The sequence below is a fragment of the Chiloscyllium plagiosum genome, unplaced genomic scaffold (assembly GCF_037043375.1).
Source record: "Chiloscyllium plagiosum isolate Xiang-an unplaced genomic scaffold, Cpla_swu_hap1 HiC_scaffold_25, whole genome shotgun sequence".
In the NCBI taxonomy this organism is placed as follows: Eukaryota; Metazoa; Chordata; class Chondrichthyes; order Orectolobiformes; family Hemiscylliidae; genus Chiloscyllium; species Chiloscyllium plagiosum.
Window position 1 is genome coordinate 11,785,814 of NW_028270163.1, and position 25,384 is coordinate 11,811,197.

General features: G+C 45.2%; 1 protein-coding gene across 1 annotated transcript in view; it reads left to right on the forward strand.

The window, feature by feature from the left end:
• The first annotated feature begins 19,976 nt into the window (after window positions 1-19,976).
• Window positions 19,977-25,384, forward strand: part of hs3st3l (heparan sulfate (glucosamine) 3-O-sulfotransferase 3-like) — a 142,082-nt gene continuing 136,674 nt past the window's right edge. Inside the window, exon 1 of the mRNA XM_043714418.2 lies at window positions 19,977-20,903. Within this exon, the coding sequence (XP_043570353.1) occupies window positions 20,383-20,903 (521 nt within the window). The 5' untranslated portion in view covers window positions 19,977-20,382. The remainder of the gene's footprint in view (window positions 20,904-25,384) is intronic.

Below are 25,384 nucleotides of genomic sequence, written 5' to 3' on the forward strand. Positions count from 1 at the left end.
GCCCTTAAGAAAAGATACCTACGAGGGATGGAATTCTTTGTAAATTAATCTTATTGTAAACCACTAAGCAGATAAATGAATGAAGAAGGGGAGCCAGTTAATTCCTCCTCATCAGGAAATTTGATAATTTGGGGCATCCCGTATAGGACTGTAAAGACTTGGGGAACCTCACTCAGTGTCCAGTTGTACTAGTCCCTGACCACTTCTTTTACCTGAGGGATGAGCGGGGGGGTGACGTTGAACAATAATGGTTCCTTACCAGGTCAAAGCAGTGGCTCAGTGCTGGGCACTGCTGCCTCACAACTCCAGAGACTCAGTTCGATTCCACCTTCGGGCGACTGTCTGTGTGGAGTTTGTATATTCTCCCCGTGTCTGCGTGGGTTTCCTCAGGGTTTTCCAGTTTCCCCCCACAGTTCAAAGCTGTGCAGGTTAGGGTGGATAGGCTGTGCTAATTTGCCCATAGTGTTCGGGGATGTTCAGGCTGGATGGGTGAGCCATGGGAAATGCAAGGTTACAGGAATAGGGTAGAGGAGTGGGTCTGGTTGGGATGCTGTTTGGAGGGTCAGTGTGGAATTGATGGGCAGAATGGCCAGCTTCCACACTGTAGGGATTCTATGTCATACCTGAAAACGTTTTTTTCTTATGTCGCCTTTGTTACTGGGCATCTAGCATCCTGAGCCAGATTAGAGTGGTGCTGGAAAAGCACAGCAGGTCAGGCAGCATCCGAGGAGCAGGAAAATCGACATTTTGGGCAAAAGCCCCAAATTTCTGATGAAGGGTTTTTGCCCGAAACGTCGATTCCCGTGCTTCTCGGATGCTGTCTGACCTGCTGTGCTTTTCCAGCACCACTCTAATCTAGACTCTGATCTCTAGCATCTGCAGTCATCACTTTCATCTAGCATCCTGAGTCCTTGCCAATACAATGCCAGGATGTAAGAACAATTTGTGTATCACTGCTGATGTCTTAGAGAAAGTTCTGAAAGGCAAGCAAGTAAAACTGGTGACTGAGATAGACCATTGGACTGATCTTGAATATTTCAAAATGGATGCTCAGTACGGCTAATTCCTTCATTTCCAAGTCTGACTGTTTTTCTTTTACTGATTTTTTTCTCCTTCTGAAGGAATCTGACAAAAAACATTCACATAAGAACACAGGTTCTGCTGAAAGTTCACAGATTCCAAATGTTAACTCGGTTTCTCTCTCCACAGATGTCGCCAGACTTGTTGAGAATTTCCAGCATCTCCTGTGTTTACTTCAGAACCAGAGAATCCCCACAGTGTGTAAACAGACCAGTCTGCCCGTCAATTCTGCACTGACCCTCCCACTCAGACTCCTACCCTCATGATTCCACATTTCCCATGGCTAATCCACCTAGCATGCACATCCCCGGACACTATGGAGCAACTCAGCATAACCAATCTACCCTAACCTGCACTTCTTTGGACTGTGGGAGGAAACCCATGCAGACTCAAAGAGAATGTGCAAACTCAACATGAGCAGTCACCTGACTGAGGAATTAAACCTGGGTCCCTGCTGCTGTAAGGCACCAGTGTTAACCAGCAAGTCACTCTGCCACCAATGTACTTTTGTTCAAGTCAACGCAATTTGGCTTAGGGAGGAATAAATTAGCAGCAAAGCAAATGGGAAGATATTATGCAAGGTGAAAGGTAGGTTTTAAGGGTAGGTCAAGAGTTTGAGAAGTTTAGCAAGTGAATTTCAGAGCTTGAGGCCTTGACAATTGAAATCCTGCTTCCAATATGAAAGGCAATTCACCATCAAATGTACAAATGCATTACTCGTATCCCCTCATGAATAACATGGATGTCTACGACAACCTCTGAAATACCAGCCCTACCAATTGGAGGCTCAGAATTCAACACTACATCCTCACCTCCAGTTAGTTCTGGTTTGGTACCTGTCTTTTTAAATTAAGCACAATACATGGAGCTTAAATAAGACACCTGCATATCCTCTGTCTATACTGTTTCATATGTAATAAGATTCCTCATCGCCATCTCCCTGGAAACAGGCTTCATGCACAGTTTACCAAAGTATGTGAGTGTTGTGATTATTTCAGGTGGATATGACAGCCTGTTATTTCTTCAATGAGGCTGTCAATTATGAGTTCCTAATTGGACTTGACAACTTGTTGATGGACAGTGAAAAGCAAGTGGGTTTAAATCCCAGAGTTACGCAATTGTTAGAAGGAGGCCATTCTGCCCAATGTGTCTATACTAGCACGGTCTTGGGCAGAATATTGCCTTTCCAGTTCGGGATTATTCTCCACCCTTGCTGGCAAAGTATCTGGTGCGCTGACATCTGATCGCACAACATCATCACATTGGGATAACATGATTGGCTGGTGGTCTTCACAATCAGGAGCTCACCCATCATTATCGAAGCACCAATTAAAGAGATTTCAAGCTCAGTAAGTGCTCAAAAGTTTAAAATAGAATGTTTCTACACAAAGTCCAGGTTCAAATCCCACCTGCCCCGGAGGTACGTACTAACATTGCTGAGCAGGTTGGTTAGAAAGTATTTAGACTTGGATAAATTGTCCCGTTTGCAGTGATGTGGCCTGTGAGTGTGTGAACAAGGCCCGGTGAGGATCTCAGTACTTACTTGTTCTGTTTGTCAGAGCAGATTTAAATGAAGCAGATGGAACCAGTGTTACAGCAAAGTAGGCATCAGTGATCCTGAGTGGAGGTTTTGCATTTGTGCACACTGTTGTGAGGATTGGGCCCCTCAAAGTTGCAGTCTTATTTGTGTAAGTCTGCACCGTAACCTGTGTATTCACAGCAGAACGGGGATGGTGATTTTCTTGGGAGACGAAACATCCAATGAGGAGGTGAGGGCCATCAGGATGAACTGCAAGAGACAATGAGGAGTCAGTTAAAGTGATGGAGGTTGGTCCAAATGTATATGGTGAAGGCACCTCAGAGGACAGGGTAGTGGTGACCCAGAGGTGCGCCAAGATGTATCATACGGCCAACTCATTTTACAGAGTTAGAATGAACTACTTGCAAATGTCCGAAACAGTTTGCAATAGGAGATTGAGGCTCCTCGAATCCACAGTAAGATTATTTTTATTCACTCGTGGATATCGGAGTCACTGGCTGGACCAGCATTTACTGCCCGTCAATAGTTGCCCTTGAGAAGGCGGTGGTGAGCTTCCTTCTCGAACTGTTCTGTAGGTAGACCCTACAATGCTTATCCAGGGGAGTGAGTTCTGGCATTATGACCCAGCGACACTGAAGGACAGATTAGATATGTCATTAGAATAGTCAGCTGCTTATTTTTGACTGGTACAGACTCAATGGGCTGAAGGGCATTTTTCTGTCTAGTATATCTCTATGACTCTATGACTGTATATGTACAAGTCCGTATGGCGGATGGTTGAAGGGGAACTTGTAGGTGGTGGTGTTCCCATTTGACTGTGAGACCTGTTTGCTAGGGAGATAGCCTTCCACTCTTAGCTTGCACAACATTCCAGAGCTTACCTCATTCAGTATATACCATGCCTGCACAGGATCACTCTTGTACAATCTTACACTCACCACTAGTAGGAGTACCCGTTGGGGTCAGGGACATTCAATGTTCTTGTTGCTGTTGCCATACTTACAACCCAACTGGTCATCATTTCAAACACCACCTGCCAGGAAACGCCCTTCGCAGTTCCAGAGTGGGTGGGTGTACATAGGATATGGCCAAGTTCAGGGGCAGGGGCCTGTGAGGTCTGTGTGGATGGGATGGTGGAGAGGAGGCCGTGGCACCAGAGGAGGCCATGGCACCAGACCATGCCAGCTTGACCCACCCGAGTCAGTGACATTTTGGAGGAATGCCCAACACTGTACAAAAAGAAGACTAATGTTGTTCTTCACTCTACCACAATCAGTGCCACCATCTTCTCACCACTCCGTCACACTCACTCTATCCTTGCACACTCCCATGAAGCTTCATGGTGAATCCCTTCCATCATTGCTTGCAGCATTTTCTCTCAATGGCTCTAAGCCACTCCATTCCCCAAGGGTATTAACCCAACTGCTGTGCTGCACTCACTGGGCAAACCTCACCACCTCGGCCCACCACCCACCAGCTGTGTCTCCTTCCACCGCACTCAGTCCAAGCTTTTATCTCCTTGTCAGAGAACACGGCCCACAGTAGGGCAGAGAGGGTCAAAATAGATGGTGGGGGTGCCAGACATTCATCTTCCCACCTGATACGAAGAAAGAACCCTTCTAGAGTAAGTGTTTGTAAGATGCTCAAGCTTCTACCCAATTATGCAACTCGCTTCCTGTCTTGTCTTCTGCTGGTGCCCGATGTAACCCAGGACTGTCTTCCGTGAAGAAGAGCAGTCTGTCCAGCCACCACTTCCTGCTCTATCTCTGAGAGAGGAAGCACCAGCAAGGCTGCCTCCTATACTCACTCAGATACTGACACCTCGATGGGTACTCTCACTCAATCACAGGTGGGTGCGCATTCGGGTGAGCACATCGCAGCTGGCAGAGGGAGGAATGTCCCAGGTCACTGGGATTGCTGGAGATCAGGCTGCAGAGGGTGCTGTGGTGTTGAGCATGGATAACTTTGTGTAAAATGCATAGGTACAGGAGCAGCAGGCTGGCTTGTCAAAGAAACTTGAGAAACTGGACTGAAAGTTAGAGAACTCCACACCTGTAACTGGGCAGTGGTGCCTCTGGAATGCATCCATTCAGCTGCCTCCATTGTCCAGTGGCCATCGAGAGCCTGGTCCACCGGGATGCTCAGTGGCTGCTGGAGGTGCACACAGAGCCGCACTCATCACTGTAGCCATTGGAGATCAGTGACAGGGAATTTCAGACCCTCAACCTCGCACTCGGTGGGCCTTCCTCACAAGGAGAGAGGATAATGTTTGCAGACTCCCAGCTGGAGGAGGAATCATAGACTGGCTGCCCCAATGTCTCCTCTTAGAACACTCATTAAAAATGAGTTTGGTATCTCATTATTTAAAACCTGCAGCATTATCTTCTGCAATCCCTTGGTTTAAAGCAGCATCTTTCCCCATTTTTCAGTCCTCAGTCTAGTAAAATGAAAATGGTCCTTCCCTGAAGAGAGATGAAATACCATTTCTAAAATGCATTTCATCACAAGGCATATTAACACCTCGACAACAAAACACAAGCCTTACATCTGTTCAAGTTCATGCATCTCTTATCCATGTCATATACAATCTTTATCATCTTTCTCTTAAATGCTTAATCTATTCTCCCATTTCTACATCTGGGCAATGTGTCTGCTATCACATTATCAATTACCAGTAATGTGAAAATTCTTTATATTGAATTGTTATGTCAATAAACTCTGAGCAATCTTGCATTTCAGCTTTTAAACTCTTCAATACATGGTAGTAGATTGCGGTCAGTACAGGTTAGTGTTTCATTGTAATCCTGTCAGACATTAAAAATATTGAACAGCCAAAACTGTTCCCAAGATCTCTTTGACTACTGGAGAGCACATCCTCTGATGTTAGTTTAATTTGTTTGAAATGTATCGCAGTGGCTTTTCTTTTCCTAACTAATAAACATGCAATACGATAGCACCTACTCCTGAGTCTCAAGCATCAGTCTCCATTTTAAAAGGTTAGGAAAGTCAAGGGTGACCACACTGGTTAATTTATTAACTTTATCTTCAGCTTCTCAAAGTATGCTCGTCATTCTACTAACTGTACCGGCTTCACCTATTTCAGTGATAAATTGGTTAAATATACAGCTGTTGTATTGAAGTTAGGAACAAATTTTCAAGAAAAACCACAGTCCTAAAAATCTCATGATGCCTTGTTTAGTTTTAAGAACAGGAATTTGATCAGAGCCTCAATGTTTGCCATTCATGCCTATATTTGCTCTTGGCCTTTGATATATCTAGATGAGTTACCCTTATTTAATTTTGCAAATTCATCTTTGTCCAGATTTATTACTAAACCAGCTAATTGCAATTTATCAAACAGGCCCTCTATTGTCTTATGTGTTCTTCCCATGAGTTATTGTACAATATAACACCATTTAAGTAAACTACACATTTAGGTACAACAGTCACTACTTGATTTGTAAGTCTTTGGGATATAGCTGTTCATCTTTCAATCCAAATGGCATTGCCCAACATTAATTTTAATTAAGTGTAACAAAGGCAGCTACTATTTGAACTGTTGATGCTAGTGGGACTTGACACTACTGAACAGAACCTATTTAACAGTTCAAATTTTGAAAGAAATGAATTAATGTCAACTTTGTCAATACAATCTTCTCATCAAGGAATTAGATAGGAATCTGTTTTCAGGACTGCATTGACTTTTCTGTAGTCAATTCAGAATATAGTTGGCTTAGGAACTAACACCACCAGTGAGCTCCAATTATTTGACTAGGTTCTCTCAAATGATTTTCCAACATTGAATCACTATTTCCACTTTAGCTTATTTTTTTTGAGCACAACTGAAAGGGATGTCCTTCTACACACCCTGAGATTCCTGTGGCTATATCATGTCAAGCTAATATAATTCATCCAGAGTATTACTAAAGACTTCTTTATACTCCATCAGCAATCTTCTTGTTGTCTTTCCTCCAAATGCAAGTATAGATGAATAACTATTTTAGTATTCCTATATTGACACGTTTGCTTTGTGAACTTCTCCTTCTGCCTCACTTTTACTGTTGCATCATCTTCCACGACAAGTACTACCTGACATACTTGCACTTTCTAATCTTCCTTGTGATTGTGTCATTTCAACATGTTCACATGACATAATCAATTTTTCTTCTTATGATCGAGAGTAGCTATCACATAACTCGCTTTACTAATCCTCCTGTCTACATAATAAGGACCACTGAAGTTTATTTTCAGAGGTTCACCTTTTCAAGGCAATAATACAAATGTCTTTGACACTGCTTGAAATGCTCTAGGTTTACCATGCTGGTCTGCCCATTCTTTCACTTTTGATAATTAAGTTTTGAATGCTCTTATCTTACCTTACATACTCATGTGAGTCTGTCTAGAAACATAGGCACATAATCCAACATTGAGGATTCATCTTTTCATCTTGAGAACTTTTCCTTAATCAATTTTAATGGACCTCTTATCGTAAGCCATTGATCATTACAAATGGACTGAACTCAACAGATTGATTAGTAAGAAATTTAATCTTTTGTCCAATCCTGTAGGTATTTGTGACAATAGTGGATGCATGGTGGCTCAGCAGTTAGCACTGCTGCCTCACAGCACCAGGGACCTGGGTTTGATTCCACCCTTGGGCAACTGTCTCTGTAAGGTTTGCGCATTCTCCCCGTTTCTGCGCAGATTTCCTCCTATACTCCAAAGATGTGCAGGTTAGGTGGATTGGCCATGCAAAATTGGCCACAATGTCCAGGGATGTGCAGGTGAGGTGAATTAACCATGAGAAATGTAGGGTTACAGGAATAGGGTAGGGATGTGGGTCTGGGTAGGATGCTCTTTGGAGGAGTCAGTGTGGACCCGATGGGCCAAATGGCCTGCATCCACACTATAAGGATTCTATGAATAGTCTTTAAGCATGGCTTTGAGAATCTGATGGTAGCTCTCCAATGCTCCCTGTGTTGGATATGTAGAAGGCTTCATTGGGCTGATTAAGTCCTGGAAAATATTAGGCCCAATGTGTGATCCAATTGTATTTCTATCGTAATGGGAAAATAAAACAGAGTTAAATTTTCCACCACCACCTTAGCTGTAATTGTCCTCAAAGCAATAGTTTCTGGAAATCTGGTCGTCAGATCTTTAACTGTAAGGAAATACAAGTGTCTTGCTTTTGTCTTTACTAACGGCTCTAAAATCTACCAAGCCTCTGCTCAATGGTTCTTGAAAACCTGTGGGGATTAAACATGCTGGTTTGATTACATGTTGAAGTCACTACCTGACACGTGACATGTTTTCCAAAAACTAAAACAAATTGGTGGAGAAACTCAGCAGGTCTTTGTTCTGATTTTCAGCATCTGCAGTCTTTTGCTTTATTTTGAAAATAACACTCATCCTGATGAAATCTTGGCTAGATAAAATTCTTGTTTACTAATGCCTCCATTTTCCATATTCCTACATGCCCTACTGTATGAATTTTCATGAGCTACTCACAATGTCACCTTACAGTATTTGGGTGGTATCAACATTTGAGGAACAACATCCACTCCCCATCTGCATGTCACTGAGAGTGTCTCTATTTCCTTATCAGAACTCCATTCTTAATGAAATGCGTTCAGTCTTAGCTTTGCTGAGAGCTGCCTGTATTAACAAATTCAACTCTAGATCTATTTCCTAAGCCTCAATTAATAAAATTATGCCAAATGCTTTCTCTGAATTACCCCTTCTTTAAATAACGTTTGAGTTGCTCTAACAGCTGCTTGTGTTATTACTGTGACGCCTGGTGATGGATTTGATTTAGCCATTGTTCTGGTCTGTACACACAATGAAAAAATACTTGTTCCCGTACCTGTGTTTCTCTTTAAACACATTCGGGTTTTCCATGATTTGGAGATGCCGGTATTGGACTGGGGTGTACAAAGTTAAAAATCACATAGCACCAGGTTATAGTCCAACAGGTTTAATTGGAAACACACTAGCTTTCGGAGCATCGCTCCTTCATCAGGTGGTAGTGGAGGGTTTTCCATGATTATGGACGAACTTAATAACTTCTCTCATTACTCAGGAGTAAGTTCACTCCACATACAGCTATATTCTAAACTCCTACTGCCACAACTCCAGATAAAAAGCCACATTTCACTTGCACTTTGCACAGTGGAACCCTTTACTCATCCTGTTTACTAGCACAATGGCTTTCTCTGGATGGAAAACTGGATCCTTGCCAGCAAAGAGTTTGAGTAACTGCTATATGCCCCTCAACATAGTTATATGTTAAGCTGCATCTTTGAAATAAAAGAAATGGTTTTCGCTTTTGACAAAACCCCTTTCTACCCTTCATCTATCCTATTGACCTTATTTGTACTTGTAGCAGTGCTCACCTCTGGTTATCTGGTTGCACTTCCAGTTGGTTTAGCATGGAAATACATTTTGATGGAAATTTCAAATAATTTTCATTTTCTATAACATAACTGGCACATTTGGAATGTAAAACAACTATTGAACTTTTTAATGATTAGACATAAAATACTGCATATTAAATTTCAGTATCCTTTTAAAATAATAACTCAACTATTCTTTGCAAAAAAAACCCTACAATTTGATCCACATTCCTTTTGAGTTCTCTTTGCAGTCTCATTCTTATGAACCTCAGTAAGTCCCATGGACATCTCTCACAACTGGAAGCATCTGAGTGGAAGTGTTCCACTTTATTCCAATGGAAACACCCTTGTCTTCAATTTCTACTTTGCCCTCAGTATCTTCCTTTCTGATCTGTGGAGGGATTTTGGGGCTTGTCAGCTGCCCTTTTCCTTCCTTTCAATCTCATCCTCTATTACTTCTCAGATTTATGGGAGTGATGGAGAAAAGGGTTCGTTTTATGGATCAGCTCATTATCATTAGCCATTATTGCTGCCTGTTTAGCAGTTGCAAAACTTTGATCTTCAACATAGATTCTTAATGTGGAAGGTTGTGAGGTTTAAAGTCCTCTTAGCGGATAATCTCTTTGAGAGCTCCATATGTGGTATTCTTAATGCTCGTATTGATGGATTAGAATTACTTTGTTTAAGTGTTTCAAATTCAACAAAGACTTGTCCAGGGTGTTTCCTTAAATTCCAAAAGTTTTGCCTACATGCTTCTGGAACTAACTCGTATTCACCCGAAATAGCCTGCTTTATGGCATCACAATCTTTTGAAACTTCTTCTAACAGGGAAGTGTAAATTCTAAGTGCTCTGTCATTTTAATTCACAAGGGACAGCCGACAGCTTTTCTTTGATCAATTCATTTGTCTCGTTATTTTCACAAATGTCATAAAGACTGCCTTCACATCCTCTTCCTCAAGTTTTGGTAGAGCTTGCACAAGCTGAAACATTTCCTGACTAGATTTTAGAGAAAATATGACTCACATTTTCCCTGTCAGACCATGCAATGGCACCTGAGGTCTCCTTTACCAATTGCCACATTTTCAGATGATGTTTTTTGATCTCTAACTTTCTGCTTTGCTCTTTCCAACTATAATTCTCAGTTTCCCATTTTCATTCTTTTTGACCCCTTTCTATAGCAAGTTGCTTCATTCCACCTGCAAACCTCCAATTGCTTGAACTGGAACATAATATGAACTGGATTTTAGTGTTTCACTATTTGGAGCCCCTGGTTTCTTTTGTATTTCTACCAAGCACAAACACTGTGCTAATCCATCAATTATCCGTCTTTTTAGCTATGGCAGTCAAATCCATTTCTTTTCCATTAATTTTCTAGCAACCTGTTTAGAGTAGTTGTGGGATTTAAACCTGGGCCACCTGGTCTCGAAGTAAGAACACTACCACTGCATCACAAGAGCCCTCGCAATTCAATTTCCAAAATACTTGCCAATTCAATCAATTTGGCTTTTCTGATCTCTTTTAGTTTAATCAGAGACATTGCCTTCACCTGCTGATGCCTTCAGTACATTCTTGGGTCATCTTTCTTTAAGTACAAAACCAAAGTGTTTCTTCCCCTATCCTTTCCCAGTAACTCCACATCCAATCTTACCTTGTCTTGCTTCCAGTATCTCAGACAAAAAGCCCCAAACTTTAGTAGTACGTTGGAAATTAAGTCCCATTACTCCTGGATCATCACATTGTGAGCATTCGACTAAAGTGCAGAATGCCCCAATTTTACCTAATTCAGCATCCAGGAAAATGCGTGCCAGGTTTTTTTTAGCATAAGAGGAAAATCATTACTGCAATCACAAACAGTTTTAACCAATGGCAAGAAAGGAACATGACATGTTAACTCATGGCTATATAACTTAAACTCTACCCCTTTCAAAATATTCCCATTCACATGTAAACAGACACAGAAAAAGTCAAGACAAGACACAAGTATTGTGGGAACTGAAAACCACAGTTCTGACAGCAGTGCAGATTACTGGCACCAATTTATTTTTAACTTTAGCTCCTTTCTAATTCCTTTCAAGTCTTTGAGGAGGGCATAAGGTTGGGGATACATCAAGTTGCAATCTTTCATTCACTGTTGCTGTTTGGCCTTTGTAGCATGTCTGAAGATGTTGCTTTCCCCCATTTTCGTTTCAAGAAGGCAATTCTCAGAGAGACAGAATGTAAATAGACACTCAAAACTATTTGTCACGTCTACACTCACAGAAAGGAGAGAGAGATTCAGGTGCTCTCGCTTTCATAGGCTGGATGGTTCTGTTGAATTGTTCAAACACAACACTGTGGCCATCCGCCCAGGAATCAGTCAAGGAGGTGTTACAATGGTCAGTACATGAGAACATGCACAAATGATCCTGACTGAAAAGCTAATCTAAAGTTTTTAAACATCGGCAACATCTTCCAAAGTCACTTGGTTTAAAACAACATCTTTTCCCATTTATCAGTCTACTATCCAGAAAACTAAAAATGGTCTTTATATAATGATCAATGTCATGGCAAAGATTACTTATGCCTGGAGTCTGCAATTGACGTAATAGGTCATTGCATGACATACGAATGTGGAATATTGTGATTGCTCCTGTCTTCACCCTGCCATATAGGTACCTGGGCAGCAGTCATGGTTCTTATACATTGAAAAACCTTGAGGTGCCAGATTTACATAACGGCCTCATGCTCTAGAAGGATGGAAGCTGAACAAAGATGCAATGACAGACATGGCGCAACATGGACTATCAGACTGATCGTCTGCTGAAAGATGAGAGTTAGGTGCCTGGGTGAATAAGGAGGAGCTGTCCTGAAACCTCCAGCCTGCGTGTCCCTGATGGTAAGGCGAGCTGTCCTCTGCACAAACTCATGACGCAGATGCCCTAGAGGAAGAGTAGGCACAAGATAACTTCATGTCATTGATGGAGATCCCCTCAAGAACGTGGACAAACCACTGCCTGGAGGGTGGATGCAGGGCCCTGCAAGGGACCACCCTGATGGCAGTGAGATATGTGAGGCATTAATAATGCAGCAGCTTTAGTCGAACACTCAGTACGTCGCTCTGAACAACTTGCAGTCAATTGACACCTGCACACTTCTCTCCAGGACTTTTGCATTCTAGCTGACACCTGCCCAGCAGCCCTGTTAATGCCTGGAGTGAGCTGCACCTTATAAACCTCAGACTTCATCTACCTTCCTTCAAAGATTTGTATAAAAATATGTGTTAGTGCCGTAAAAGTCCACTTGACCTATTTTCCCAACATCATGGGCAGACCAAAAGCAAAACAAAACGTACCCAATTGTGATGATTGTTGTGTCATGTCGAATCTTTCTGGGATGCTGCAGCCTTCCACACACCCTACCTTCCTCTGCAGTGCAGGCTGTGAGTAACTTCGGTGGGCATCCTGTGCTGGCTTTGGCCTTCAGGGCCCAGTCACGGAGAATGTTTCAAGTGAAGTTACAGGAGTACCATCTGCCACCATGCCACTAAAATAATGATCCTCTCAATGGCTGAGTGTTGGAGAGAAGGCTAGTCTCTTCAGAGGTGCAGTCATTCATTGGCATCAGCTACTTGACCCCCACCATGAGGTCTGTTTATACCTCCCTGCTTTCCAGAGCGGCACTAGAAGTTGGATTAGGTCTCCCATCTCTCTAGTTCTGTATCCCTGAACACAAAGCCAGGCGATGGAATGCAGATCAGTCTGATCCCAACCTGTGCATCAGAACATGGCTGGATCAGCCCTTCCAAATCCATCACCCAGTCTGTCCAGGGTGGAAATAGAGCACTCTGATGACTGGGTGACTGCAGTGCACAGAGCTTGTCCTTGCCAGACTGTGCCAGGCCTCTAATAATTGACCACATCCCCTGCACATCGCACTTGGATAGCCACTTTACAGATGACTCCAGCAGCTCATCATCCAACTGAGCACTTATCTGGATCAGTGCAGCAACCCTGCCAAAATCTTGAGTCATCTCTCCATTTTTCCCTTTTTCCATCTCTCTCTCCCTCTCTCTCCCTGGCTCATGCATGCTGAGTCAAGCCACTTACCATCCTGACTTGGAAATGTATTGCCTTCGCTTCAGTGTCCCCCAGTCAGAATTGTTTTATGTCTATAAAAACAAAATACTGGAGCTCATTGTGAGCTGTGTTTACACTGTTGCTTTGCCATCAGTGGGGGCGGGTGAGATCAGATGGTGTGGCACTGGGGAAGGTATGTGCACTGTAAGAGTGCACCAGGAACAGATTAGTTTTTGATTAGTTTCTGACAAGTTGTGGCCGCCTGGCGACACTCTCTGATTGGTTCCTGGGCAGGGGGAGAATTTGGATGCTTATAATAGAGGGAGAGAAACCTCTGGGCTGGTGAAAAGCCAGATTCTGTGTCTCTGTCTCTGTGCAGAAAAATTATCTGAAGCCGGAAGAAAGCCACTTATTTATTCCCACCAGTGGCTGCAAGCTGTTGCCTTTAGCCTGTAACTTTATGTTTTCAGTTTATTCATCAAAGAAAGAGCCTGGAGAAAGCAGACCAAGGAACAGAAGGTCCTGGGAAACAAAAGGAACATTGAATTAAACCCTGTGGAGTTTTTTGTTTTTCACAGGATGTGGGCACCTCTGGCTTGGCCTGCATTTATTGCCCATTCCTAATTGCCCAGAGGGCAGTTAAGAGTCAACCACATTGCTGTGAGCTTGGAGTCATATGTAGGGCAGACCAGGCAACGATAACAGGTTCCTTCCTTAAAGGGCATTAGTGAACCAAATGAGTTTTTCCCCAAACTAAATGCGTCATGGTGATCGTTGCACTCTTAATATCAGATTTTTATGAAATTCAAATTCCACCGTCGCAGGAATTGAACCTGCATCCCCAGAATATTATCTTGGTCTCTGGATTAACAACCTAACACCAATAACTCTAAGCCATTGCCTTTCTTGATACTATCAGCCTGTGTTTTCAGTACTTTTTCCAATGCACCCATAATACTGACGTTTGTCTGTCTGTCAGTCTGTAAGCATGAGCAGAGTTCCAAAGGGAGTTAGATGGAGTTACAATTTATTTAGAGTCTTGTTTATCTACTAAAGCTAGAACTTTACTTGTGATGAACAGTAGTGCTTGTTATCTATAGCAGCTTTGGTGATGATAAACTGGGGACTTTGATTAAATCAATGACTTTCATGGTGACCCCAGGGTCTCGAGAATCAGCCATTTTCCCGAGTGAGTCAAAACAGAAACGTGAAATAGTTTATTACCTGACAGTTAAGATGATAAGATGAACTAGTTTCAGATGGTTAGTTACATTGACTCTCGATACTAGATGTTGGTATTTCCTCAGAGATAGGAACATGGCTGTAGACTGTAGACAGTAGAACTATCAACGGATTAACTCCTTCCCGAGACAATCATTTATATATCAGTGACCAAAGCAATTCCAAAGTTTCTGAGTTAATCTCTGTGAAGCTGTTTTATGCAACACAGCCTCACCATGTTAAAAAACTCTATGCGCAGGTTTTTGGCAGAGGCCTTAACCTCACTTTTCAACTTATAGCACCTTGTGGGCTTATGCTTGAAACGTCGACTCTCCTGCTCCTCGGATGCTGCCTGACCGGCTGTACTTTTCCAGTGCCACACTTTTAGACTCTGATCTCCAGCATCTGCGGTCCTCACTTTCTCCCTGTTATAGTGCCTTGTCAGCAACACCCTGCATCCTGGAGAAGTAAAAATGGGGAACAAAGAAATGGCAGAGAAACCGATTGGTACTTTGCATCAGTCTTCACGGTAGAAGACACCAGCAGCATACCAGAACTTCAAGAGAGACAAGGGGGCAGAGGTGAGTGTCTTGGCCATCACTAAGGAGAAGATGCTGAAAAGTCTGAAGGTGGATAAATCACTCAGGCTGGATGGATGACACCCCAGGGTTTGGGAGGAGATAAATGAGGAGATTGTGGTGGTGAGTTTTCAGCAATCAGTAGAGTCAGGGAAGATCCCAGTTAACTCAAAACTGCCTAAGGTAACACCGCTGTTTAAGAAGGGAGGGGGGGAATACATTATTGTCTGGTTAGCTTGACCTCATATGTTGGCAAGATTTTGGAGTCCATTATTAAGGATAAGATTATGTAGTACTTGGAAGTGCATAGCAATATAGGGCTGAGTCAGCACAGCTTCTTCAAGGGGAGGTCATGCCTGAAAAATCTGTTATAATTCTTTGAGGTGATAGTGAAGAAGGAGAGTTAGATGAAGGAGAGCCAGTGGATGAGATATATTTGGATTTCTAGAAGGCCTTTAACAAGACACCACATAGGACACAGCTAAATAAGAGAAGAGCCCATGATGTTAGAGACAAGGTGCTGACATGAATAGAGGATTGGTTGAGTGGCAGAAAGCAAAGATTAGGGATAATGGGGTCTTTTACAATATGGCAGCCATTGACTAGTGGAGTTCTGCAGGGATCAGTATTGGGACCACAACTGTTCATGTTATGCATTCACGATCTGGATAAAGGAACTGAGGACATTGTTGTTTGGTGTGTTGTTGACACGAAGGTAAATGGATGGACAGGTAGTGTTGAAATATTGTGAGTAGTTTTGAGCCCCGTACCTACGGAAGGATGTGCTGGCGTTAGAGGGGTCTATAAGAATAATCCTGGGGAGGAAGGAGAATGTCATATGAGCACCAGTTGAGGACTCTGGGTCTGTACTCAATGGAGTTCAGGATTAGATTAGATTACATTACAGTGTGGAAACAGGCCCTTCGGCCCAACAAGTCCACACCGCCCCGCCGAAGCGCAACTCACCCATACCCCTACATTTACCCCTTACCTAACACTACGGGCAATTTAGCATGGCCAATTCACCTGACCTGCACATCTTTGGACTGTGGGAGGAAACCGGAGCACCCGGAGGAAACCCACGCAGACACGGGGGAGAACGTGCTAACTCCACACAGTCAGTCGCCTGAGGCGGGAATTGAACCCGGGTCTCAGGCGCTGTGAGGCAGCAGTGCTAACCACTGTGCCACCGTGCCGCCCATAAGGGGGAATCTCATTGAAACTTACAGAATACTGAGAGATCTGGATAAAGTGGACATGGAGATGATGCTTCCAACAGTAAAGGAGACTAGGACCTGAGGACCTAGTCTCAGAGGGAAGTGAAGACCCTTTAGAACTGAGATGAGAAGGAATTTCTTCATCCAGAGGTTGGTGACTCTGTGGAACTCATTGCCAGAGAAGGTTGTGGAGGCCGAGTCATTGAGTATATTTCAGACAGAGATAGATAGGTGGTTGATTGGTAAGGAGATCAAGGGTAATGGGGAGAAGGCAGGAGAATGCGATTGAGAAATATATCGGCCATGATTGAATGGCAGAACAGACGTAATGGGCCTAATTCTTCTTCTATATCTTATTGTCTGCCAGTCCCCAGGGTTTCCTCTACATGTCAGGCTGCAATTCTATCCTCAGCTCTCTGACTCCTCATGAAGTTGTCATTTCCTGCAGTGAGAGAGTTCAGAGTGTGAGGAATTGACTGATTGCAAAGGATGGAGTCTTGACATTTTTGGATGGGGACTGTGGGGAACACCAGGTTGCAACTGAAAGAAAAGCAAGGAAGCCTTGTATTTATAATTATACTTTTCCCAACCTGCAGCCATCTCAAACTGCTTTGCAATCAGCGAGGTATGGTAGCTTTTGCAAATATTGGAAACACAGCTGCAAGCAAATGCCGGCAGTCAGTGAAAAGCAGAACTCTGTGGAAATCTCAAATAAAACCAGAAAATGCTGGAGAAACTCAGCAGGGCTTGGCAACATCTGTGGAGAGAGAAACAGATCTGGAAGAGCACACTTTCAGACAGTGGGAGGAAACCCATGCGGATACGAATGTGCAAACTCCACACAGACAGTCACCCAAGGCTGGAATCAAACCCTGGTCCCCAGTGCTGTGAGGCAGCAGTGATAACCGCTGAGCCACTGTGCTGACCCCAGTCTTGACATCTTGTCTGCAAGCCCTTGAATGACATTTAAGACCTGGACTTTGTGATTTTGAGCCAATTGTGCGAACAACTGAGCTAGCAGTATGCTACTCAAGTGCATGTGAGCTATGTCTGTTGCAATGAAGATTTGAGGAGCAGGCTGGAGAGGGAGAGGAATGTGGGTCACAACAGAGATAGGTCAGTCAAAAGAATGATGTGCCAAGTTGGTGAGAGAGTGAGTGATGGCTGCTAGCTCTGAGATTCAATTTACCAGAGGTCATTGAAATGATTCTGACATTGATTTTTATTTAATCACTCACAGGATGCGGGCATCACTGGCCAGGTCAGCATTTATTACCCATCCTTAATTGCCCAGAGGGCAGTTAAGAGTCAATCACATTACTGTGGGTCTGGAGTCACATGTCGACCTGACCAGATAGAAAACAAAATCAGAAATTGCTGGAAAAAAAACTCAGCAGATCTGGCAGCCTCTTTGGAGTGTAATCAGAATTACCCTTTCAGGTCCTGTGACCCTTCTCCCATTTCTGATTTCCAGCACCTGCACTTCTTTTTGAACCAGGTGGGTTTTGCCCAGTAAATGACTATAATTTCATGGTCATCATTATTAGAGCCTTAATATCAAATTCTTCAACTGACACTATCTGGCATGGTGGGATTTGAGATTAGAGCGATGCTGGAAATGCACATCGGGTCAGGCAGCATCCGAGGAGCAGGAAAATCAATGTTTAGGGTCGGAGCCCTACATTCCTGATGAAGAGTTTTTGCCTGAAACGTCGATTTTCCTGCTCCTCGGATGCTGGCTACCCTGCTGTGCATTTCCTACACCACTCTAATCTTGACTCTAATCTCCATTATCTGCAGTCCTCACTTTCCAGTATGGTGGGATTTGAACCCAGGTCCCAAGAACATTAGCTGAGTTTCTGGATTTACAGTGTAGCAATAAGATCACTTGGTCATTGCTTCCTCAATCCAGGTGCTGGGGGTCCCCACCCCTTACACAGAGCCCCTTTCCAACTTGAGATCTGCTTGGGTGAGTCCATCTTGCTCCTCCTGCTGTCCTCTGAAGCCCACTTCCCTTACTGCCAGAATAATGACAAAAAGCCCTCTCCTCTTGTCCCCCAACTCCACCTGCCATGCACTTTGAAACTCCTCCCTGACATTACATTTTCCCTCTAAACAGTTGCCGTTATTGTGAATCCAGGTGGAGTTCCTGTCAAAATTCCTCCTTTATGCACCTTTCAGCTTGCGGTCTAAAAACATATTATCAACCTGAAATGTTAACTTCTTTCTCAGAGACACTGCCACACCTACTGAGTCTTTTTTTTTCGAGCATTGTTTCAAAATACAGATTTCAGATTTCCAGCAGCTACAGTCTTGTGCTTTTGTATCCAACCATCACATCTGTTTCTGTTTGCATCCACATTGGCCCATTGGTGTCAATAAAACAATCTTCTGTCATCTCATGTTAGCACTCTAAAAAAGAAAGATTTATTTTCTGGATTTCAGTGAAGAGTAATTCTTTGAAATTTCTGTCACACATGGTCAGGGTGGTTAATAAGGCATTTAGTATGCTTGCTTCATTCCTTCATTGTTCAGACCATTGAGAATAGGAGTTGGGACTCATGTATGGGATATTGGTCAGGCCTCTCCTGAAGTATTGTGTGCAGTTTTGTTCTCCCCATTATAGGAAGGATATTACTAAACTGGTGAGCATTCAGAAAAGATTTACCAGAATATTGCTGGGAATGAGTTATAAGGAGAGGCTGGATAGGCATGGGCGGCACGGTGGCACAGTGGTTAGCACTACTGCCTCACAGCGCCAGCCACCTGGGTTCAACTCCCGCCTCAGGCAACTGTCTGTGTGGAGTTTGCACATTCTCCCCATGTCTGGGTGCTCTGGTTTCCTCCCACAGTCCAAAAATGTGCAGGTTAGGTGAATTGGCCATGCTAAATTGCCCGTAGTGTTAGGTGCAGAGGGAAATGGGTTTGTGTGGGTGCGCTTTGGCAGGTTAGTGTGGACTTGTTGGGCCAAAGGGCTTGTTTCCACACTGTAAGTAATCTAATCTGTAAGGCTGGGACTTCTTTCACTGGACGTAGGAGGTTGAGGGGTGACTTTATAGAAGTTTATAAAATCACGATGGTGAATAGCAAGGATCTTTTCCCTTGGGTGAATTCAATACGAGGGGGAATATTTTAAGGTGAGAGGAGAAAGTTTTAAAAAGGACATGAGGGGCAACTTTTTTACACAGAGAGTGGTTTATGTGTGGAATGAACTACCAGAGGAAGTGATGGATGCAGGTACAGTTGCAGCACTGAAAAGACTTTTGGATAAGTTAATGAATGGGAAAGGTTTGGGTGGGGGTATATGGGCCAAACACGGGCAAGTGGGTTAAATTTAATTTGGGAACATTGGTTGGTGTGGATTAGACCGAAGGGTCTGCTTCCGTGTTGAATGACTCTATAATTCTGCAGATCATTTCATGAGAATCCCAGACGGATTCTGACAGTGACAGGAGTATTTTGAAAGTTTCCAAAGTCAATTTGCAGAAATAATTTTTTTCACAAAACCTCTTCATGTCACAACACATCCCTGTGGCAGGTGGAACTGAATCAGGGTCTCTGGCTCAGAAGTAGGAATGCTACCAATTGCTACAAAAGCCCTGTCGAATAGCAATGCATGAGGGATTGGCTACGATTTGAACCCAGGACTCTCACATATAAACATGTTGGTTAATATCAGATCCCTACACCAACCAAACAGCAGCTACTAAAACACAGCACTCTAATCTAACAGCGACGAACAGGATACAGTGTAGACCCGCCTTCTCGGGGAGGTGTTGTCCAATTTAAATACCCACACCTCCAATCCGGCCTGACCCAATGGAAATGGGCTAGTCTGGTTGGGTCGGACGCAGTGTGGGAGACTCTGTGAATGAATGAATGAATGAAAAGTTGCCGGTTGCCAGTTCCCCTGCAAGAGGAGGGGGTAAGAGAGCAGGGATGATGCGGGTCTGGAGGTGGTGTAAGAGAGAGGGAGATTAAACTCAGCATCACAGAGCGGGAGGGAGAGTAAAGTCAGTATCACAGAGAGAAGGGAAAGAGATTAAACTCAGCATCACAGAGAGAGAGATTAAAGTCAGTATCACAGAGAGAGAGAGAGAGAGGGAGCATTTAAATTTTGCTCCACTTCCAACAGAGATCGGGAAGGGGTATTATATATTTTTAAAAAGCCCTAAACAGCCAAGAAACTGTGAACAGAGTGTGGCTGGGCGCTGGAAGAGTTGGCAGAGCAGCGGATATGGAATGATGGTGCCTAGTGCTGGCAGAAGAGGAGATGAAGGGGCACTGATGCCAGTGGGATGCCTGTGTTTTGCTCTGAGGGATGGGGTGTAGGAGCGGGCAGCGGCTCAGGCAGGTCCCTGCACACACTACTCGCTATGTGCTCCGTGCTCAGTCTCTCCCTGCTCTGCCTGTCTCTGCTCGCCGCCCGCTGTCACTCGCTGCCGCTCGACACCAGGAACCAGGAGGCGGTCTGCACCCACCAGCGGCCGGCACAAGGGATCCCGGGGCCGGACAGCACCTCCAGGCCGGCCGGACAGGAACCCTGGGCCGGCCAGGACGGCACGGAGTCACAGCAAGGCAGCGGAGCCCCGGAGGTGACCGGGCTGCCTCCTCTAGCCCCAGCTAACGGCACCGTCAAGGCGGGCAGCCGCTGGTGGGGCGCTCTCCGGCGGCTGCCTGAAGCTCTCATCATCGGAGTGAAGAAGGGAGGGACCCGGGCTCTGCTCGAGTTCATGCGGCTACACCCGAGTGTCCGGGCGCTGGGAGCCGAACCACACTTCTTTGATAGACACTACGGCAAAGGGCTCCAGTGGTACAGGTAAGGGCAAGCTCACCAACACACACACTCCAACACACACGCTCACACACACGCACACATACACTCACACACATATTCACACACACACACTCACTCACACACACACTCCAACACACACACGCACACATACACTCACACATTCACACACACACACTCACTCACACACGGCAACACACACACACATACACTTACACTCACAACACATTCACACACACTCACTCACACTCACACACACACTCACTCACACACACATTCACACACACACACTCACTGACACACACTCACACACACACACATACTCACACACACACTCACACTCACACACCACATACACTCACTCACACTCACACACACACACTCACACACATTCACACACACTCACTCATACACACATACACTCACTGACACACACACTCCAACACACACATACTCACACACACGTACACACACATACTCACACACATACACTCACACTCACACACATTCACAGACACACTCACTCACACACACACACTCACACACACACTCCAACACACACACGCACACATACACTCACACTCACACACATTCACACACACACATTCACACACACACTCCAACATACACACACACTCACACACACACACACACATACACTCACACTCACACACACATTCACACACACACTCACTCACACTCACACACACACATTCACACACACACTCACTCACACACACATTCACACACACACACACTCACTGACACACACACTCCAACACACACACACTCAAACACTCACACACACTCACACACATACACACACATACTCACACACACACACTCGCACACACATACTCACACACACACACACTCCAACACACACACACATATACACACACTCACACACACATTCACACACATACTCACACACACTCACTCACACTCACACTCCAACACACACACACACTCCAACACACACACACACACTCACACACACACACACACACACACACTCACACAGTCCCACACACACACTCCAACACACACACACTCACACAGTCACATACTATCACATACACACACACACTGTCACATACACCAACACACACACTGTCACATACACCAACACACACACTGTCACACACACATACTGTCACATACACCAACACATACACCAGCACACACACATGCTCACACTCACACACACTGTCAGATACACCAACACATACACACAGCCACACACACAGTCACACACACTCTCAAACACAGTCACACACACTCTCACACACACTGTCACATACACCAATACACAGTCACACACACTGTCAGATACACCAACACATACACACAGTCACACACAGTCATACACACTCTCAAACACAGTCACACACACTCTCTCACACACACTGTTACATACACGAACACACAGTCACACACATCAACACACACATACCAACACACTCTCTCGCACACACACACACACACCAACAAACACACAGACACACACACAATCTCACATACACCAACACACACTTTCACACAGTCACTCACACACTCGCGCACACACCAACATGCGCGCACACACCATCACACACATACTCACGCCCAGCTCACCAACATACACATACAAATCCACTCCCTCAGACACACACACAATATCACACTTTCTCTCTCTCACACGCTGACACAAACACACTCTCATACAGTATCTGTACCTCCCCTCAACTCACCATGACACACTGACACACTGACACAGCCCTGTACACGGAGAGGGAACAGCAGCGAGCAAACAGCTTCCCGGCGGAACGGTCTCTATTAGATTCTCGATCCTCTCTGAGCGGCCTCCCACACACAGTCTTCATTCTGAAAGCAAGGTCCCAGATACCCTCTCGCCCAGGATGAGCTCCCAGTTTGGGCAAATAATCAATATCTAGCAAACTCAGAGCAGCCGCGTCAAGTATCCAAAACACGCTCTCCCACTCCCATTGTCCGCCCCCCTCTCTGGGTCCCTCTCTCACACACTCAGTTTCACTCACACAATGCACTCAGTCCCTCATACACAGACTCCCGGATACACAGACTCTCTCAGACTCTCCTTGACAAACTATTCCGATTGCCCAGAGTTGGAAAGGGCTGAGTTAAGTGTCACCAATACAGACGGGTCGGCTATTTACGGGATAATCTGCCCGAGTTATTAACCTGGGCCAGCAATGGCCCATATACAGTGCTGCTGTATAATTTATCTGTTTACAGCCTAACAAGCCCATTTATAGTCATTATCGGTGCTCATTTGTCTCTGTTTCTCTCTTTATCATATCACATTATTACCGAGAGCTGTAAATTGTCTATTAATCTGTAAATATTGTTGTACAATAATTTACTGTGGCGATCGATCTAACGGGATACGGCGATCCATACCATCTGTCTATATCTAGCTTCCTACCGCCTGTGCTGTGATCTCATCAATCTCTCTGCCACCATCTCCATACAATATCCATCGGATTTTCTCCTTCACCTCGCCACTCTCTTTCCCCAATCCCAACTACTCTTCCCTATCAGCTTGCTCTCTCTTTCTGACTGCGCTCTGAAATCTCTCTCACATATCGCCCTGCTCTCGGCTACACCCTGGGATCTTTCCTCTCTCTTTCTAGCCTGGTACCCCCTGGCACTGCCCAGCTCACTCCAATCTTTTCTCACCCGCCCGGGTCACTGGGCAAGTGGCAAACTATCGAGAAATTGGGAAACCTGTCGGTTAGAGTCATTGCCTCTTGGACACATACTGTGCGGAAAAGGGAGAATTCCAATTGTCCACCCTTGTGCAGGTCATTGATGTTAGAGCAAGCTGGGTCAAATCTCTCTGATAAAGAAACACACCGTTCGGCCAGTCTGACAGTTTCTGGTGTTTAAACTCTCCCAACAGCTAGCTCCGGACCCTCAATATCTCACCCCACTCTCTTTCAGCATCTTTACTACACGTTCACAACCTCATATATATCGAAACTGTTGGTGTCAGTTTCACACTGTTCCCCTCCAGCCTCCCTCCTCTCCCCCACTCCTTTTCCATTTCTCCCTCCCCCACCTCCCCTCCCCAACCTCCCTCTCCCCACCTCCCTCTCCTCCTCTCCCTTCCTCTCACTCTCCCTCCCCACCTCCCTCTCCCCCATACTTCCCCACTTCTCTCAACCTCTCTCCCCTCCTCTCCCTCTCCCCTTCCATCTACCCCTCCCCAACCTCCTGCTCCTCCACCTCCCTCCGCCCTAACCTCCCTCTCTCGCTCTCTCTCCACCTCCCTTTCTCCCCACCTCCCTCTCCCCCTCACCTCACCTCCTTCCCCCACCCCATCACCCTTTCCCTCTATCCCCACCCTCCTCTTCCCCCTCACCTGTCTCCCCCTCCCACCATCTCAATCTTCTTCCCTCCACCCACCTCCCTCTCCCCCTCACCCCAACTCCCTCTTCCCTCTCTCCCCTACCTCTCTCCCCTCTCACCTCCCCCTCCCTCTCTCTCATCTGCCCCCTCTCCATCCTCTTTTCTTCCCTCCCCAACCCTCTCTTCCCCCTCACCATCCCTCTCTTTCCCCATCCCTCTCTTCCCCCTCTCCAATCCCTCTCTTCCCCCTCCCACCCTGTCTTCCCCATCCCTCTTCCCCGCCCCTCTTTTTCTACCCTTTCCCCATCCCACGCTTCCACCCATTCCTCTCGAGATTTCACCCCATCCCCCCCTTTCCCCATCCCTCTTTCCCCTTTCCCCATCCCTCTTTCCCCTCCCTCATCCTTTTCTTCCCCCACCTCCCCATCCCTCCTTCTCCTCCTCTCTCACTTTCCCCATCACCCACCTCCCTCTCTCCTTCCCTCTCTTCGTTTCCATCTCTCACCTCCCAATCTTCCTTTCCCATCCTCCCTCATCCTGAAATCCCACACTGAGACAGTCCCCTCATTCCCACTTTTCCTCATCAACCTCTTCTGCTGCACTTCTCCAGCTGTGCAGAATGGATACCAACTCAACCAAGTAAAGGTCTTGGGGGGGGGGGGTGGGTGGGGGGGGGTGGAAACAATAAATGCCGGAGATCACAGCAGGTCAGCCACCATCTGTGGAGAGAGAAAGAGCAAACATTTTGAGTGTAGACTTTTCATCCAAGCTGACATGAAGTGTGGAGGGGGCAGCATTTATGCTCTAGGTGGGGGTGGGGGAGGAGGGGGCAATGGAGGGCTGGTGGAGAAAAGATGTTGATTAGTTCAGGTTAAGTGATCAGATGTGAGAATGGCAGAAGAATGGTGGGTCTGACTGCCAGACTGGAAAGAGCAGACAGTCCCACTGGGCTTGGGGAGAGTGGGGACACTACATGGTGACAGAGAGTGTAATAAGTAATGCTCAGGGAAAGGGGGAGGAAAGGGTTCACAATCTGAAGGTGTTGAACTCAATATTGAGCCCAGAAGGTTGGAGAGTGCCTAGTCTGAAGATGAGATGTTATTGCTCCAGTTTGTGTTGCGATTTGCTGGAAC